We start from the raw sequence: 18695 nt of genomic DNA, 5'->3' as shown, positions 1-18695 counted from the left end.
TGGAGATAGACTTGGGAGAGCTCATCCATCTGGGTACTGTAAAGAGACATAGAAAAGTGATAAAACACTGAACATATGGATAAAGATGTACATGACTATATATGAGAAAACAGTGAAGTACTATTATATGAGTTTTAAAAAGGAAGATAACTGAATTAGGAAACTAAAAAGAAACAGTGAGGATATTGTGTACCAAGGTCCTTTTTAAGGATAGATTGGGAATACAGAAAAACCAAAGTCAAGCACAGGCTTTTTTGCTAGTGGCTGATGACAAAATTTACAATTTGTTTCAGAAAAGGCAGGACTGTTCAATAGCTAATTTTGTTGTGTATTTGGAAGAAAGCAGGAAGATGCATCTATCTAATGGTCATGGATGAAGGATAAAAGTGAAGGAGTGACTGGAAAGTAAGCTGCTGATGTTGGGCAGGGAAACATGGTCTGAGCTGATCATCAGAGAGAACCCTGAGCTGTGGTTTGATCTCCTGATACAGATGTTTAGGTGGTGGCAAGGTCTGGGCAATGAGACTCGTGCATCGCTGTCAGGTGCAATGGGACACCATAATGGCTCCTTGGATTGAAAGAGTCAGCCTTGCTATGAAATTAGGTTTCCCTAGGTGAGAGAGTAATTATAAAATAGAAAGCTTGGCAAAGCACTCAATCTTCCTTGAGTCTTTAAGACAACCTGGGGTATCTTTTTAAGAGCCAGGCTTTAGTCTCAGTGCTGAAAGTAAGTCACTACATACCCCTGAGCTCTGCAGTGCCTTTGGGAGTCTTGGATCATAGCAAAGTTGCTGTGCTGGAAAATGCTTGTCACTCAGTTTTGGCCTCTTTGTCATCTAAAATCTCTGGATGACACCAAAAGGGCTGAGGTACTGGGAGTGACATGTGGCCTGAGAGACCTTCTAGCATCATTTGGGGCCAGCCAAACAAGAGTATTCTCCTTGTTTATGGGGCTTTGCTTGTTATCTCTAGTCCATAAATTACCACAGGGCAGAGACTGTCTGAACAGGACAAGGTGGACCTTGTCGCCAGGAGGCTGTGATCTGCATGGATATGACAGGGAGGTAGGGATGCCCTGCTTTTGGGAGCTAGCAGCCCTGCAGCACTGGTAATGACTCCTGAGGCTCAATATCCAAAGCAAAAGTCAGAGCCAACTATTTAAAAGACTTACAGGAATTTGCTGGAAGCGGCTTTCTCACACTATTCTGCTTTTGTCTGTAAAGGTCACTGAAACCTTGATTCCTCCCATTGCAACCAAAGATCCTTCCTATCCTCAGTGCAGCTCTAGGCTGTAAAAATAGCATAATCTAATTAAAGATTAGTTCTCCCCCCTCTTGAAAATTAGTAATTCTGATTGATTCATTGACACATGATAAATACTGAACCTGGCTTTGCAGGGTCGCCAGCTGTTCTGCAGAACTGAAATGTCATGTCCTTCTCTGTCAGTCTGTCTGTGCCCTTGAAGGTCACCAGAGTTGCATGCAAAGATTAAGAAAGACAGGTTAACACAGAAGCTGGTTATTTTATTGAAAATTGAACAAAATATTCTGAAGTGATCAATTTTAAGAAGATTGAGCATACTGTAGTTGGGGGAAAATCAGTTTATTTATATTAGCTCTTTTTTATTACCCTCAGGTAACTTTGTTTCCTCTTGCATTGATCCAAATTTGGCTTCAGCTGCCTTTCTTAAATTAAGAGTTACTCTCCATGGAACCAATGATTTCTAAATTATTTCCTGTGTAAATCGCTAAATAGCTCTAAATCCAGTGCTGTAGGAGACGATTTCTGGAGCATTCATTTACTCATTCTGAGGAAACAAACCAGTCATTTTCAATTTACTTTTTTTCTTTACAGTTGAAAACACATGTAACTTGCTGAGCATCTCAGCTGTGATCAAATGATTGGATCAGACCCATTACTTCTTAGCTGGTAGCAGGAAGTGGAATTATTTCCTGAGGGCTTATGTTACAATAAAGCATGACTGTTCCTCTCAGGCACTGAATAGCTTTGCTTTACCTGAATTGGCAGGCAAATTTTTGGGCATGTTCGAGGGAAATCCAGAGTAAAAATCCCAACCCTTTGTAACAATGGTGAATTCAAATCTGATACTGCCATCCATTACCAGTGCTATTCAAGGCTTCTCCTTCCCACGGATATTGAACTAAATAAACCCCAAGTAAGGGAGGACATTGCTTAATCACCAGGCTCTGAATACACTATTCTTCAACAAAAATCTGTTCAGCTATTATAGGTTTCCATGTCTTTAATAGCCAGCCTAATAGCTGATAGATTCATACTTCCCAAATAAGATGCAGTTTTACCAATGGCTTTAAATCATTCCCTGTGGAAAGAGAAACTTGAATTAAATCCTGACAATTAGGTCGTTTCATCTGTCTTCAGTGCTCTTGACTCTGCGGCTGCCTTGAGAGTTGGGATTCCTCTACGTCCTGCTAATGTGAACCCTCTCTCTGCTCACACATGCGCATGGACATGCTTCCACACCCTTTAACTCTTTGTCTTCCTCCTGAACCCCAGTAAGAAATGCATTTTCTGGTTTCGTTGTTATTTGCAAAACCACTGCAGAAAAATAAAGGTTTATGGCCAACAGTGAGTCCATTTTAACTGAACTCTTTTGTTAACATCTCCTACAGAACTGGATTTGTTCTCTATGAAAATGTGATGTTTCTGTTGATGGCTATTTCAGGGTTATTTCTCTTTCTGCTGATGAATATCTTAAAGAATAGGAAAATATCTTCCCAGGCTCTCTTTATCACAGTGGCTCTTCTGCGAGCTCTCTTGGCTTGTGATAACTTCTGCTATGAAGCACCTGACACAAATGCATTAGAAACCCTTACACTGATATATTGATCAACATTACTAAGTGCTGCAAATGCATGTGCATCTGGCTCACATATACTACGGACAAAGCAGAAATGAAAGCTGCAACAGCATCTATGAATATTGGTTTGACAGCAACTTCAATCTCCTTTAGACTCTGCCTGTGCCCCCCCTTTGCTAGCAATAGTGAAATGTTTGTAGAAATGTATTTTTGTTCACTGATGGTGATGTGATGTATTTTTCATGAGCACTTAGAGCAGAAAGTATAGCGCAGCCATCCTGAGCTGGTCCAAAGCCACGCAGAATCATTGGGAACTTTTCTAGTGAGTTTGGTGGGCTTTGGATGAGGACCAGTAAGCACAGAGGAAACACCTAATGAAAGAGCAGCCCCGAAACCCTATGATTTAGACAGCTACTCACCCAGAACAAATAGTAAATTAAGAACAGCAGATACTGGCAGCAACAGGCATGAAAAGTACGTAGTCAGCAATTCACAGCCTGAAATATATTGGCATAAACAATGCATCAGATAATTCCAGCTAACCAACACATTTGTGAAAATCCAAGCCTGTTTATGGACAATTTTCAGAAAAGGCAACTTCAGCAAGAAAAATACTAGAAAGAAAAAAATACCTCTCCCTTTTTGCTTACTGATCATTTAGAAATGTTTTTTGGGTATGCGCTATCCTTGTGAGGCACTGGGTGACCTCAGGTAGGACCTGATGTGGATGCTGGACAGCCCAGCTTAGCCCTTACTCTGCTTTGTTTCACTGTGGTTTTCTGCTTAGTCTCCATTCTCAGTAGCTTTCCTGATGAGACTGAGTCATTTGGAAGAGAGCTGCCTGCAGTGAGTTACAAAAGGAGCTTGCAGCCCTGAATGAGCTGGCAGGAAAACAGAAGGTGAAATTTAAAGTAGGTGAATGTAAATCTACACAGACCGAGAGGAAAAAGTAGTCCCAAATTCACATGCATAGGAAAAATCTCTGCACTGACCCTCACCACTGTGAAACAAGATCTTGCCTTGAACATAAGTATTTCTGTTTAAAGTTCTGTGCAGTGCTCTGTAGAAGAGGGAAAACTGAAGCCTGGGAATGACTGGGAATGGTGATGATAATTTTTCACCTGCTAGCTACAGTACCCCTTGCCCTGTGCTCTTGTATGGCAAAGGCAGCTGCCATCCTTACACACAAATGCCAGTGGCTGTCAGCAGTGTGTGCAGTAGCAGATTAGCAGTAAGGGCTGGAGGGGGACTGGCAGCACCTGAAGTCAGTGAGGATGGACACACAGGAGCAGGTAGCATAGGCAGGCTGAAAAGCAAGGAATGGCACTTTTTCCTTATGCTACCAGGACTCTCTTGTAAGAGGAGAAGCATGTCATTCCTAACCTGAAGGCCCAGGGAAGAGAAGTTGCTTGCATGTCATCATAGCACTGAGTGATGCAAAAATACGGTGAGGGAAATTGTCATTATGCCTTTGTGCAGGGCTTGTGTTGTGCATGTCAAATCCAGTGAGGCTTTGCAGTAAAATAAAACCTGTAGCTACACAGTGGACAATGTTGGGGGGGGGGGGGGAATTGCTTCAGGGTCCACTAAATGAGCTGCATATATCTAATGCGTGGAAGGCTGTGGGGAAAAAACAGCTGCAATGGTATTTAGAGATGGTATTGTTATGAATGTGCGAGGAGAATGAAAATAACGAAGTGCAAGTAGCTCAGGAGCTTTCATGCTGACATCACCCATTTTCTGGCTTTGCAGCAGCAGCAAATGCCCCTTTAATGTTACTGTCCAGTTTGCATTGTGCATGGAAGCCCTGGACATGGCACACATGGAGCATGTCAGGAGCCCCACATCCCTTGCAGGGTGATGAGAAAGCCAGCCAGCCTCTGCGATGCAATGTGTATCTGCGCGCAAGCAGTTAACAGGCTACCGCCCTCCTACAGACACCAGCTCCTACAGGCATTAGCTCTGTTCCTCTGCATCCCTGTTCCCTCAGCCCTTATAAAAATTTGTCTTCCCACCTCCCACCTCCCTCATGGGGGATCTCGCCGTTCCCGTTGTTGAACTGTGCTTTATATTAATGCTGCAAATAGAGAGTGGCCATTGTTTGTAATTTAATTAGCATCATCCCCAGGAACTTAAAGCTTGACAAAGGGAATTAGAGGTGGTGAATAAAAATGATGCATGGGTATGGTAAGAGGTTTAACCACTTTCATGCTGGCATGCTTTGTAGATGATGCACACAGGATACGGCTTTTTGGGCATGTGGAAATAACAAAATGAGGCTGTTTAGTCTCTGCCCTGCTATTTCACAAACTTAGGGTGGTTACTCTTAGAAGTGAAAATGAAATCTAAAGCTGCCTACAAACTTTGCACCTAAATTTCTGCCCAGCAGATTTATTTTGTTAAAAGTTTCATTAGGTTGAAACTCTTCCATTCCTCTGCATTAAAAGCAAAAAAAAAACCAAACAAAAACAAACAAAAAAAACCCAACAAAACCAACCCAACCCCTTTTAGCTCTAGATTTGGTTTGTATTGGACATTAGATTTTATTTTTTTTTAAGAATATTTGATGGTGAGCTCCTAGGTTGAATTGTGAGGGAGGTTGTGGGATTGCCACTGAAGATTTTTATACACAGGCTGGATAAATATTGGCCAGGAACTCTTAGCAGCTATCAGCATCGTTATAGCTATTTTAAGATACAACAGCAGCTGGAAGCTTTGTCTGACAGATGTGCCACTATTGCCCAAAGGTATAGTAAGAGACAGTCTCAAAGAGCTTGCAAGCAAACCTAAGCTCAGTGCACAAACTGAATCTAAAATCAGCAGGGAGTGAGTACAGCTTTGCAGAAAGATTGATGCATGCAGGCGCTTGTCTCTTCACTGTGCATTATTTTTGTGTCTTTGCTTTAGGTGTCACGGGCTCCTCACACCTCTTTGACTACGGCTCCACTGCCAATGGGGGCGACAGCTCCTTCTACACCTCTCTGATCTCGGACGTCCACTACACCACCCCACGGGACTCCACCTATTACATGGGCATTTATCAGCAGGAAAACAGCCCCATTCCCTGCTCGGGCAGCACAGAGGGGTTTAACGCACTGGGGCATCCTGTTCAAGATGTGACTGGGTTTGAGTCCCATGGTTTGTTTAGCTCAGATTCGGGAATAGAGATGACTCCTGCAGAGTCTACCGAAGTTGATAAAACCTTAGCAGATCCGATGAAAGTAGAAGCTTATAAATACATGGACATAAGTAGATCAGAAGGAATAAAGTACCAAGAGAAACATGAGCCTGACTCAGAAGACGAAAGCCCAGACCTTATCGATAAGTACCAGGGAATATCCACCAGATCCAGCTACACTGCTGAACCTCAGCAACCGGCTTCAGAGAGCATGAAGGAAGCCAAAGAGCAAGATCAGCTTGAAGACACAAGGTCTGGAGATCAGCACAGTGCCTCTGACATTACAGCCCCCATCAAGATCACACTCACCAAGACAGAAAATGCTGGGGAAGCTGTCAGCAAAGAGTCAAGCCCAGCTCATCCAGAGACTGGCCTGAAGCCAAGCCACGAGGTGGTACCAACAGTGACAGTGTCAGAGCCAGAAGATGACAGCCCGGGGTCTGTCACGCCACCGTCTTCTGGCACAGGTAATGCTGGTGCACGGCACCAGTTATTTTTGTATTCAGAGAGTGGTTGCAATTGTAGCCCTGCATGCTAGAGAATTAATATGGGTTTGTGGGGTGTGAGCAGACATTAATGGGTGTCCATATCTGGAGGCTTTTCTGATCTGCTCAAGCATCAGTTACATTGTCAAACTGAAGCAGAGTGCAAACTGTGCTGCCCATCACTAACACACTGCTCAGGGTGGGCTGCCCTTTCTCTGTGAGAAGAGGGGAAGACAGGGCTGGGGATCTACAGAAGTAAGTTGAAGAGAGCTGCCCAGGAGGATGGCTGGGGCCAGATACAGGCTTGCTGAGCCTGGTACCCAAGGGGATTTCTCCTTAAGAGGAAGTTGTGAGCTGGTGTGTGTCATTGAGGACATTGTCAGCCAGGCAACAGTTCGGGCTGGATCATGGTGATTTTGGAGTGACCATGGCTGGCCATGCTCCACAAAGGAAATGAGATGTGTGGGACCAGGGCACTGCAAACATCTGGGTTCATATTTTAAATATTGCTGTCTGTTTTAACACCTCTTTGCTCTTGCAGAGTATAAGGTTAAATTGTTAAAAGTAAGTGCTGTTTTCAAGTGAAAGAGCTGCTTTTAAAAAGTGCTGAGGGAAATGCTGTCACCTTATTTACAAAGAGGACTGGAGGATCAAAGGGCCAGTCTTTTATAAAGGCTCTTGATTTCTGTTGGGGGGACATTAAAATCCCATATTTATATATTTCTTTATTGCCTGATTACTGCAGTAGTACTTAATATCTATTCTTCATTTTCCCTCTTCACACTGCTAAAATAACAAAAGCAGTGTAGTGTTTTAAAAAGGAATAAAGTTCTGTAACAGGAAAAAGAATTTTCAGGCTTAAAACTGAATTTCAGTGTCCTGGAATCCTAGCCCTTTGTCAAGGAACATCTGACAATGAACATCCCCAAGCTGAAATTTCCATTGCTTTGATGGCATCTAGAAACATTTAAAAATCAACTGGAATTTCCTTAAAATTCCAGTTTGGGATTTCCACCCAGACTAATACCTACCCTTAGAGAAATACCTAGCTCCTACCCAAAACTGTGTATGCATTTGTACACTTTTCACACACAAAGAAAAGAGATAGAGTTCACTGCAGCTGTGAGTTTATCCTGCCTGCATCAGCCAGAAACTTTAGATTGTAAATAGACTTCAGAATCCCATTTTTCTTCTTCTGTCTGACTAGGTGACATCACATGCTACTTCAGAGATGTGCCATTTTTTTATCAATTTACACTTTTTGCACTACAAGGTAATTAAGAACTCCAGGCACTAACTGTTATTTATTCAGTCTTCGATGACTGTTCAAGGCTGCCTTTGTGACTCTTGATAACCGTATTCCATCGAAGTAGCTGAACAGCGCATGGCTGAGCCTCACAGCTGCTGCCTGACTGGGAGGCACTGGAGCGGCTGGCGTAATTGTCAACACAGAAATGTACCTTTCCATGGGCAAAGCTGATCCCCAGCACTGCCCGAGTAGCTGTGGGAGGTCCCACTGCCTTGCCTCTGGGTGCTGGAAAGCCAGAATCACTACTGATCCTACTGCGTTAAGGAAAGAAGCAGGCAGGTTCTTTTAGGGGCTGGCTCCTGCAGGGTGTTTTCTCTCGATTTTCCCCCTTTCCTGCAGCCAGGGACATGCAGCGCCAGACTCTGTGTTCGTAAGTGAGGAAGAAATGTAAAACCTACGACCGGGTAGAAACCCCCTGTTTCTACTCAGTGACCCAGCAAAGTTGTCCCTCCTAGGTACACCTCAAGTATTCTGGCAAAACCCCTCCTTCCCCCCTGCTTGGATCAGGGCTTTTTAAAAGGGTTTACTTTTAATTACTGGCCATCTTCTTTCTGGGGAAGGAAGACGTGGTCTGTTTATGCACCGTGCTGGTGCTGACAGGCGGTGGGTATTTACATGCTTTCCCGTGCCAGTGGTAGATGTGACACCCACAAAGGACTTTGTTTGCAAGGTAAATGCCATGGCTGAGAGTTACAAACTGCCAGCGAGGGCAGGATGGGGTGAAGCCGAGCGACGGTGCGTTGCTGCGCTACAAGGGCTGGCAGTCACATGCCTGTTCGGATGCCTGCCGGATTAAGTCATCGCTCAGGGAGAAAACGCTCACACATGGGAATGCGGGAGAGTGGCGCAGCTCACGCAGGCTTCCTGCAGCCGGAGGAAAAGGGTGCGCAGGCTCCTGCTCAGCACAGCCAATGCAACAGAAACGTAGCAGCGTCCACGCAGTAGTGTGTCGGAACAGCCCCAAACACCTTCATCCTGACTATGGCCATACCATGGGTTGCAGAAGGACTTTCTCATGTGAGAGGAATGTGTTACAAGAGAGATGTTTTGTTGGAGGAGCTGCAGACATGGCAACGATACGTGCTCAAAATTACCGATGATGTGTACTGCAGACGTTCAAACCAGAATTGCTTGAAGGGATATGGGGAGGTTGTTTTTCTTCCCATTTCCCAGCAGAACATCATGGCTTGGGTGCTATAATTAAAATCTCCCCCTTTATCTGATTCATCCTGGGGAAAGCATATGACCAGGAAGAAATCGTGCTATTGCCATGAAAAATTTAGTCAGGAAATATTCAGAAATAGTATTTTTTTATCGCAGGTCAGGTCTGATAAAATCTCTTTCCCACCCCCTGTTGTAGAGGAGCTTCCTGAGGTGGTCAGTCTTGCTGAGTGGGCTTGGGGGGGGCTGATGCCAGTGGCTGCACCTGAAGCGGAGTTGGGCTGAAGGCAAATATCACTGGGAACAGGTCAGCTCAGGGATCCCACCTACAACCAAGGGGGTGGAAAACTTACCCCTGATGGCATCCCCAGATATGTGGATACAGGCTGCATGCTGCATGGTTCTCTTCACCAGCATCAGCAAAAGGAAACTGATGGTCTACCTTTCTGATGGCTTTCTTGAACCTCCACTGCCTGCAATGCCACTCAGTTACCTCTGTCACGTTAATAATGGTATAAAATTAATGAATGAGCACTTCGCTCGGAGGACAGTTTTCCTGTGCTTGATGGCTGTTTCAACAACACTGGGGAATTCAGCCCTTCTTCCCCTCAACAGGGAGGGTCTTGTGTGTGGATGGCAGAGATCTCTGGGTCAGTGATGTGGGAGGTGGAAAGCAGGAGGCAGTGGCAGCCAGGTGCTGGCTGGAGATAGGGTGTGCACTGCTGCTGTGGTCCCCCTTGGCACAGACGGGCTGAGGCAGCCTGGCTGGCCTTGCTTCTGATGCTCCAGGGCATCTTTGCTTGCTGGTGCTCTGTGAATGATCAAGGGAAATCTTTGCCCACGCGCTAACACAGGACAGTGGTTCATACTGTCTCCGTTGCCTCATGTTGTGAACGTTTTGCATGCAATTTTACTTTATTTGTTATTTCATTACAAAATCCTACATGGTAAAGTGGTATACAGCCAGAACACGCAGAAATTCTGGTGCTGGGTCCACTTCTAGTAGGGGATGTGATCTCCTTGCTAATCCTGGGTGACCAGGCAGCCTTTTCAAGGGTTCATTTTTACTCTCTGTCTTCTTCCAGTGTGAGCCAGAAAATGCAGAAGAATTTTTTTGTTTCAAATTTTGAGTGACAAGTTGATCAGTTACGATTTTGGTTAACATAGTTCTCAATGTTATAAAGAATTAAGGTAAAAATAGGAGTTTCAGTCTTGGACCTAATTGAGATAAAATCAAACAGAAAATTTGCCACCTGCTCTCCTGAAAAAAAGCTTAGAAAAAATTCTGACCTGAAACTTTCCATACCTGAAAGTTAAAGTTTGACAAAACTACTGCACATAGCTTGTTATGACCAGTGGTGTCAGAAATCCACCAGCCCTGTCATGTGTGTTTGTCCCTGGAACAGACCTGTATCTGTTGGTGACAGTCAGACACTGTCATGTGTGGCCTGAGCCTGTGTTCCTCATGGTGGGTGGTTTTCCTGGTGAAAACCATACTGCTGTGCCACTGGCCAAGCACTGAGCAGCACTGCCTTGTTCTCCAGCTGTTTCCTCAGTAAACGATACTAATGATACCTCTTTTGTAACAAGTATGTGCATGGGAAATGCTCTGTAAGGGCAAGCTGTTATTACTGTTAGTCATCCCAGATGGGGAGACTTTCTGCCTGTGTTACCAGCCCTGCCAGAGGGATCTGTGCTGGCATGAAATCTATTGTGTTTGTTGCCTAAGCAGCCAGAAAATCTCATTCTTAACACTTTTTTCCCTTTTTCTCCTCTTCCTTTCTGGATGGCAGAACCATCCGGTTCAGAGTCGCAAGGCAAAGGCAGCCTGTCGGAGGATGAACTCATCAGTGCCATCAAGGAAGCAAAAAGCTTTTCCTTTGAGACCCCAGAGGTGCAGCAGTCGCCAGCCCTTTCCACTGAGAAGAGAGACCAGCGGGTCAAACCTGGGCGCCCTACCGCCTCCTCGCCCCTGGATAATGAAGCCAGCAGCGCTGAATCAGGGGACTCTGAGATCGAGCTGGTCTCAGAGGACCCACTGGCTGCTGAGGAGGTGCTGCACTCCAACTACATGACCTTCAGCCATATTGGAGGCCCCCCTCCATCACCTGCCTCCCCCTCCATACAGTACAGCATCCTACGAGAGGAGCGGGAGGCTGAGCTCGACAGTGAGCTCATCATTGAGTCCTGTGATGCCTCATCGGCCTCTGAAGAGAGCCCAAAGAGGGAGCAGGACTCCCCTGTGATGAAGCCTATGGACATTATCAAGGAAGAGAACAGTTCGCGCACTGATGCCTCAGACTATGAAGCAAGTAAAACGACAGAGAGCAGGATGAACAGGGAAAACCTGGCAGAGTCCACATCCTATCTGAAATGCTCCTTTGTTGCACCAAAAGTAAGTGCTGAAGCCCCAGCCTCTGCCATCAGCACTGAGGAGCTGAAGGAAAGAATAATCCTGAAGAAACCCATTGAAGAAACTGTTGTTAACCAAAGTAAAGTATCTTCCAAGGACTCTGGAAGGAGAAGTCTCTTGGCTTCACCCCTACTGCCATTTTTAAATAAGCAGAAAGGTAAATGCAGATGTTTATGCTGTTCTTTGAAGTGTTGATGAGAAGTGGGAGGAGGAAGCAGTGGCTGTTCCTTGCAGGGCAGATGTTAGTAGTGCAGAGCAGGAGGAGCTGCTGTCACTAGAAAACCTCAGCTCAAAGCTGGGCATGCCTGTGACAATGCACATATGATCACACCTTCCCATCATCATCTTTTTCTCCTTCCCCTTTTATTGTTTTGGGGAAACAATAAAAGATGCCAGCAACAATAACTTTTAGGCTTAAATGTATACTGGATCAAGCAGGAACCCCAGTAGTATAAGGCTGATTTGTACATCAGGCATCTGGAGGACAAAGAGCAACAAATTACTGTTTCTTTTGAAATACCTGCCTTGCCCCAGGAAAAGGGTGCAACCAGGGAGGTGGTCCTGTCCCTCCCAGAAATGTAAGGATAATGTCTTTGAAGATAAGTTTAGACAAAAAAAGATATTTGTAGGACAGGGGTTGAGTTTGGTGGGTCTGGATGTTTCTGAAGCTGGTTCAGCTTAAATGAATCTCTCACAGTGGCTGACACCATCCATCCTGAATAATGAGGGGTTTGTATACGCTTCCAGGCTAGTGCAGGGTGGCGAGTGGTTTGGGCATGCTCATCCCAGCTCTGTGTGCCTTGCGGGGGCATCCTGTGTGCCCCTCTGAAAGCCCCTTCCCTAATCCAGCTCTGGGAGATGGAAGGCAGGACACTTCCCAGGTACACAGGTGGGCTCAAGGGCACTTGTCTCCCCGTAGGATCCGTCCAAAGCCAGTGTACAGCCAGCCAGGGGTGGGCTTGCTGTGCCAGGCACTGAGGTCTGCCTGGACCCATCAAACCTCTAGAGGCACTACCAGCTTTTGGTCTGAACTAGACCCGGAGGACCAAGGGGTAGCACATGGTCAGCGCACGCTGACACTGCCAGCGTCCCTGCAGCCTGTAACCAGCTTAGTTAAAAAGGCACACAAGAGGAAAAGGCATTTCATTCTTTGCAAGATGCAGCTCTAATAGCCAGGACCTTCGTGTGCCTCTGGCTTTGTAGGCTGACGTGAGAGAAAGGGAGCAGCAGTGGGGCTGCCCCACTCCTGCCCCGCTCCTGCTCTGCCATCTCCCAGGGCTGGGCTGGGAGGCAGCGGATGTCCACAGCTGTAGTGTCAGGTGTTGTTTTGCAATTGAGAGAGCTGCTGCTTCCTTGGAAGCAGCTAGCTAGAGGTGGAGGCGGGCAAACCCCAGCCCGGCTGCCTAGAGAGCATCTTCCTCTGTCTGCATTTGTGTGTTTGACCACATGATGGCCTGGAGATGTGGTAGACATGTTTAAGTGGCACACTTTTACAACTGATTTATCTAGTGCTGTGAACCCAAGCGTGTAAATCTAGTAAGGAAACAGCCTGATCTTGCACAATGTGCTGAGGACTGCAAGATCTGTAGGGCAATATAAGATGTTAATACTGATAATCTTAGTGGTAATTACATTAATAGGCTGAATAGGAACACGATTAATACTTATGTTTTCCTGACAGATTCTCAGAGCTCACAATGTCATGCTGCCCATCGCTTAGTTTGCTCAAAATTAGAATGAGTTCCAATCATCTCCTTCTCCCTACCCAAATTCCCCTTTTGTAGGACTGGGACTGGCCCAGGCCCTGCACAAACCCTAGAAGCTGATTGTAGGGCTGATTGAATTTGCCTTACACAGCCTTCCTGCAGTGTCTAGCATTGGGGCTCTGCAGCCATGTTGTATTCTGTGCGCTGTTCTGGGCAGACACGTAACAGTTTGGTCTTGGACTTGGGAAAGAATTTGGAGAATATCACACAGGCACCTAATTGACTGTCCCTCAGTTTTGATGTTTTCAGTGCTTCTTGATTGTATTCAGTTTTTTTTTTTTTTGCCTATTGTTTGTGTCTCATTTAATTTCTATTACTAGACTGATGCTAACAGAGCTTTGTTCTCATATGGTGGTCAGAGAAAATCCCTGCGTGCATAAGCAGACTTTCTCTCTGTTGCAGTGTGTCCATGTTTCCTATCTGCATTCCCATAGGACAGTAGTGGCAAGCACTTTTCCTCCAGGACCGACACAAGACAGCTAATTGTGGTGTGTCAAAGGCTAATTCAGTATGTGCTTTTCTCCCTCGAGACACTCTAGTGCCCAAGGCAAGGAAAACAAACCCAAGCCTCTCAAGAAGATTATTGCTAAATCTTGTGTAACATTTTAAAGCTGATTCCAAGGTATTGCAAGGTGGGCACAGGATAAGGATATACAGGTGGTAATGGGGTCTAGTTTACACTACCTTCCAGTCATGGGTATTTGCTGCATAGGTTGCCGTGTCTGGGTGGTAGTTAAATTTTCACCTTGAAAGTATAGGGCTTTTCCTTCTGACCTAGGAAAGGAGAGCTTGTCCCTCATTGGAGATTTAATGTGAAACCCTTCAGCAGTCTTTAAGTTATCAAAGGTGAATTCAGGGATGTGTTAATGGGCTTGGTGGGACCAGACAATCTCCACGGGTCCTCCTAGCCTCCATCAGCCTGGAGCCACATTGGCTGGCAGTGAAATGATGTGGCAGAGCACATCCAAGGGGACAGGGACTTCATAGCATGAACTTGAGGTCTTGGTAGAGCTTTTCGTCACTGCATCATGTGTGTCATACACCAACTCAGATGCACCTGGCAGGCATTTGTCATGGGCCACACTCAGCCAAAGTGATGAGAATAGAGGGAGATGTGGCAGTGCCGCACAATGGAGGTGCAGCAGAGAGATGTCACCCAAAGCAGGAACACTGTCGTCATTCATTACCTGAGAATTATCTTAATTATAGTTATCTGTCATTAAGAGAATAGCAACAAGGTGTGAGTATGTGCTTGTTAGAAGATAGAAAACAGAAAAACCTTCATTGTTTCCTGTTAACTCCTTGTAACATGTCACCTCCAAATTGTGGTACCACTGCAAGTCAGTGCTAGTCCAGTATTTCCGGAGGTTCATAGGAAACGGATGGCTCAGGTGAAACTGTTCAACAGCCTGGATGTGTTTTTAACACTTATGCATAAATCTGTGTCTGTTGGCCAGTGCATAGCCAGGTTTATGTAACTTTCAAAAGTCAGCCGTCAGTTTCACATACAAGTGTTAACTATTTCCCAGTGTGATGCTTTCATTCCACCAAGTAGTTTTTCACTCATACCCATGGCATTAAATATACTTTGCATGTCTTATCAGAAGAGTTTGCCCTGGGCTGGCAAGACAAAAATTGATTTTGAGTGCATGCTCCAGGAAATACATGGAGAAGCTGTACAAAGTGAATGTCCAGCATTCAACCTGACCCCGGAACAGTCCTGCTGGCTCTGTTACTGTCAGCCTGTGGCTTAATCCCTCAGAGACCTTTCTGGTGGGTCTTCTAGGTGTGCTGAAAGCACATTCCCCTTAAATAGAAGGTAGATCACAACAAGCGCATGTGTGGTTTGTGCAGTAATAACTCAACGTCTCTGCTTAACGTCTGTTGCCATCCAGTGGCAATAACAAAAATGGGCAGCGACTTCCTACCTCCATTTTACTGGAGCTGCCTATCATAATTTGAAGGAGTGGAGCTATTCCCATGCTTTTAGCTGCTAAACATGGTCATGCTTTTGTGCATGGTCAGAAAGATCTCGTTGTTTGTAGCAACACAGGCTTTGTTTTGGCCAGTTCCGCAGTTACTATCTATGACTCCTTTGACTCCTGCAGAGGGGAAGGTAAAGCTGTACCAAGACATCTGCTGTTCTGTTGTTGCTGCTCCCACTTTACTGCTGGCATCTCCTCCCAGAGGTGGACACAGCTGTTACACAACAGTGCTTAGAGCACATCTGGCTCTGCAGGAAAGGAGGTTTCAGCCACAGAGAAGGAAGACCAGATGCATTTGTGTTTTGCAGTAGCCAGAGCAAGGAGTGCAGATTTTTAGGTTTATTCTAAGAAAACCCTGTCTTGCAAGAGATTTTTCACAAACTTTGGGAGATAATTCAACTGGTTGGTGTGCCCTGCACAGGGCTGTGACATTGCATAGCCTTGGTGACATCCAGGCTGTGCATGCAGGAAATTCCAGAAAAGACTTGCTTCTTGTTTCCTTTAGCCAGAGGCAGTTTATGAGAAGCCTGGGCCAAAGTGGGCTTGGAAGAAGCATTCTGGCTGTGAATGCTTTCCGGTCTTCTCTTGCCATGCATGTTGATTGCTCTCAGCCAGGGTGGCCTGTCTTACTGTATGCTGGTGTCCCACAACCTGGGGACCTGGTCCTGGTCAGAGATTTCCCCTGTGCTGGGTCATCATGTCTCTCTTGAGTCTCTCCTTCAATGAGTATCTTAGGAGATTCCTTCTGCTTGATCCTTTTAATGAAATGTGCAGCAGCTTATTACGTTTCAGATCAGATGTCTGAGCTCAGATTAACAAGAAAGAAAAAGATGTGGACATTCACAGTAATGTTTACTTTCATTTTCTTTTCATTTCATGTCAGAATATAGCAAAGGAAAAGGAAAAACCAGGCCCAGAGCTATGGGGTTGTGCTGTGACTCATGCTAGATGGCACAACTGGCAGGACCCGGGCTCCAGACAGGGTTCCAGCACAGTCCTATGCTACCGTGCTATGAGGCATCCTGATTTTTATGCCTTAGAAAAGGCTTTTTGTAGCATTAATCTGGTTAGTGCCCTACAAGTGTGTGTACTTACAACGCACCCTTAAGGTTCATAGCCACCCATCTCTATGCGGTGGCCAGGTGTCTCTCAGGTAGTATCATAAACTGCAGTCAGGATCACTTCTGGTTTTGGGGTGTCGTTGGCAAATGCCATGAGTCGAAGAACATGTTTCCCCTTCTCCCTGGTGCCTCTCATGACGCATCCTATAGTGCTCAGGGCTTGTCCTGCAGTGGACAAGCACAAAGCAGTGTGGGTTTTTCCCCTTTAATCTCCCAATGTGGTCCTTGCCGCCTGCTGCACTTGGTCCCCCAGACAAACTGATTTTGCATAGTTTCTCAAGGAGGTGGTTTTGCGGCAGAGATCTAGGAGAGACATGAAGTTATTTGGAACTCATTTTGTTCAACAAAACATCATCTGCATCGCGTTAGCATGTCCCTGCTGTTGGAGAAGTTGCTAGTGAGGCATTTTCCTGTGGGAAGGGGATGTTTGGAAGGGTGATTTAGCAACCTGAGGCTCATTTCTCATCTGTGTGCTTTCACCAGACTGGCTCTGTAGTCATCAGTAAGCCAGGCCGCAGCTTAAGCATACGATAATGTTAGTTTAATATTTTAGTGCCATCTGCTGTAAGTGCCTCCACACTCCCACCCATCTGTTTTGTGTGCTTCAGTTTGGTTTTTATGGGGCTCCAGTAGCTTTGCATCCTTTGGAAAATCCCTGTTCGTGAAAGGTGCAGGGAGAAGGATCTCCTGCCTGGGTCTAGAGTGGCTTCACCATGTGATGCTGTAGGAGGAGTGGGGTAAAACCTGCCTGGAGAAGTAAACATGTGAATATAGGCCTGGCCTTGCCACAAATCTTAGGTTGGTGAATCTCTCTGAGCTTGCCTCCCACATGGAATGGTTTAGGTGGAAAGGGACCTGTGGAGGTCCCTGATCCAGCCCCTTACTCAAAGCAGTTAGGTCAGCTTGCTTAGGGTCTTGTTTACCTGTCCATCTGAACATGCTGAGAACAGCAAAGGCAGAGGTTTGGGGTAGCTGAGAGTTGGAGCCTGCAAATCTGGGTTAGTCCTGTGATGCTGCCTCAGCGCCATGAGCTGCAGGCGCACTGCAGAGCAGGATAAATTAGAGATACCACTCAGTGTAGCTTCATACAGTGTGGGCTGGCAGGAACTTTACAAGGTCCAGAGAGCCCATATCCTGGCCCACAGCCAGGATTCCTTGACAGATGCTTGTGACTCATTTGGAAAAGCCTCTGTTGGCAGATCCTCTACCAGCTCCGAGGCATCTATCGAAAACAGTTGCCGTTCTTCCATCATTCTTTACTTTAGGCTAAGCAGTTCTAGCCGCTTCAGTTTTTCCTCTTTGGTCATGTTTTTGAGCTTTCCGAACTGTCTTCTTGTTCCCTTTGTTCTTTTCTACCATTGGCTGAATCCTTTTGGAGCAAACTGGAGAGAATGCTTGCATGGAGGCCATCCTCACATTGATGGTGGGCTACTTGCCTGCCCTACAGGGTAGGACTGGGCTTGTACAGCCCACTGCAGCAGCACAATATGAGTTCCTTTGCTGCAGGTGGGATCTCTTCCATATTGCTTGGAAATGTCTATTCAGACTTCTGCAGCATAGTGTGCTGACCCACCTTTCCCTACTTGGACTCATTTGACTCTGTTAATTTTCTGCATGATAACAGGGATAGAGGAATCTTTCGAAGGGTTGGGGAAGCCCAGTAGAAAAGATGGAGTTAACCATGATAAACTTGCCCACTTCCGAGAAACAGAGAAACTTGAATGACTTACTGTTCAGATAGAATGCCACCTGAAGTGGGCTTGCTCAGTTAATGCAGAGCACATGAACTTATGGAGGTGGGTGTTTTCCAAGAACCATGAACAAGTGTTGAGTGAAAGAGGTCCTGTGGGCATGACTTACAGCTTTTCCACAAATCTTTCGGACTCTTCACCTAAACAAAATAGTTTCTTTTTCTCCTGGGATGTCTGATCCTACAGCCCACAGTGGTTCACAAATCTCCTCTTACTCTGCTGTATACATGGCCCTTCCTCAATCTGTCCTCTTTAGGAACTTATAATGTGCAGTCTCAGTCTGAAACCAGTGAAGTACCTTAAGTATAGAGGGTCTTAGAGGAAGAAATGACACCTGCATTCCAAAACCCCATGCTAGGGACACACCTGGAGCACTGGCAATTAGTCTGTTGTCCAGGCCAGTCTTCTACTTCCATGCCTCTACTTGGCTTCCCTGGTGTAAGGTCAGGGATGAATTTAAGACTAAGGCAGTGGACAGGAGAAAATGCAGCAAAGGCATGTTTCAGCCTGCTCTTGTCTCTCTGCTCTGATGCATGTTCTTCCTTGGCTTTGTAGCCTAGCAACCCAAAGTTATGGCAAAAGTGTTTGATAAGGTATTTATTGGCTAAATTGATCAAAAATGGTCAGTAAAGAGTAAGAAAGCAGTTCCAAATGAAAGCATCTGGGGCATCTTGTGAGACCTCACTT

At 45.7% G+C, this 18695-nt stretch overlaps 1 protein-coding gene across 1 annotated transcript in view; it reads left to right on the top strand.

The window, feature by feature from the left end:
- The window catches only part of RTN1 (reticulon 1), a 118002-nt gene that overhangs the window by 56747 nt on the left and 42560 nt on the right, over positions 1 to 18695 (top strand). The window contains exons 2-3 of the mRNA XM_057416175.1: positions 5747 to 6484; positions 10766 to 11542. Of these exons, the coding sequence (XP_057272158.1) occupies positions 5747 to 6484; positions 10766 to 11542 (1515 nt within the window). The remainder of the gene's footprint in view (positions 1 to 5746; positions 6485 to 10765; positions 11543 to 18695) is intronic.

Source organism: Pezoporus wallicus, unplaced genomic scaffold (genome assembly GCF_028554395.1).
Source record: "Pezoporus wallicus isolate ANWC-B61680 ecotype Strahan unplaced genomic scaffold, APGP_CSIRO_Pwel_v1 scaffold_2146, whole genome shotgun sequence".
Taxonomy (NCBI): domain Eukaryota; kingdom Metazoa; phylum Chordata; class Aves; order Psittaciformes; family Psittacidae; genus Pezoporus; species Pezoporus wallicus.
This window is presented reverse-complemented; position numbering and strand designations above follow the sequence as displayed.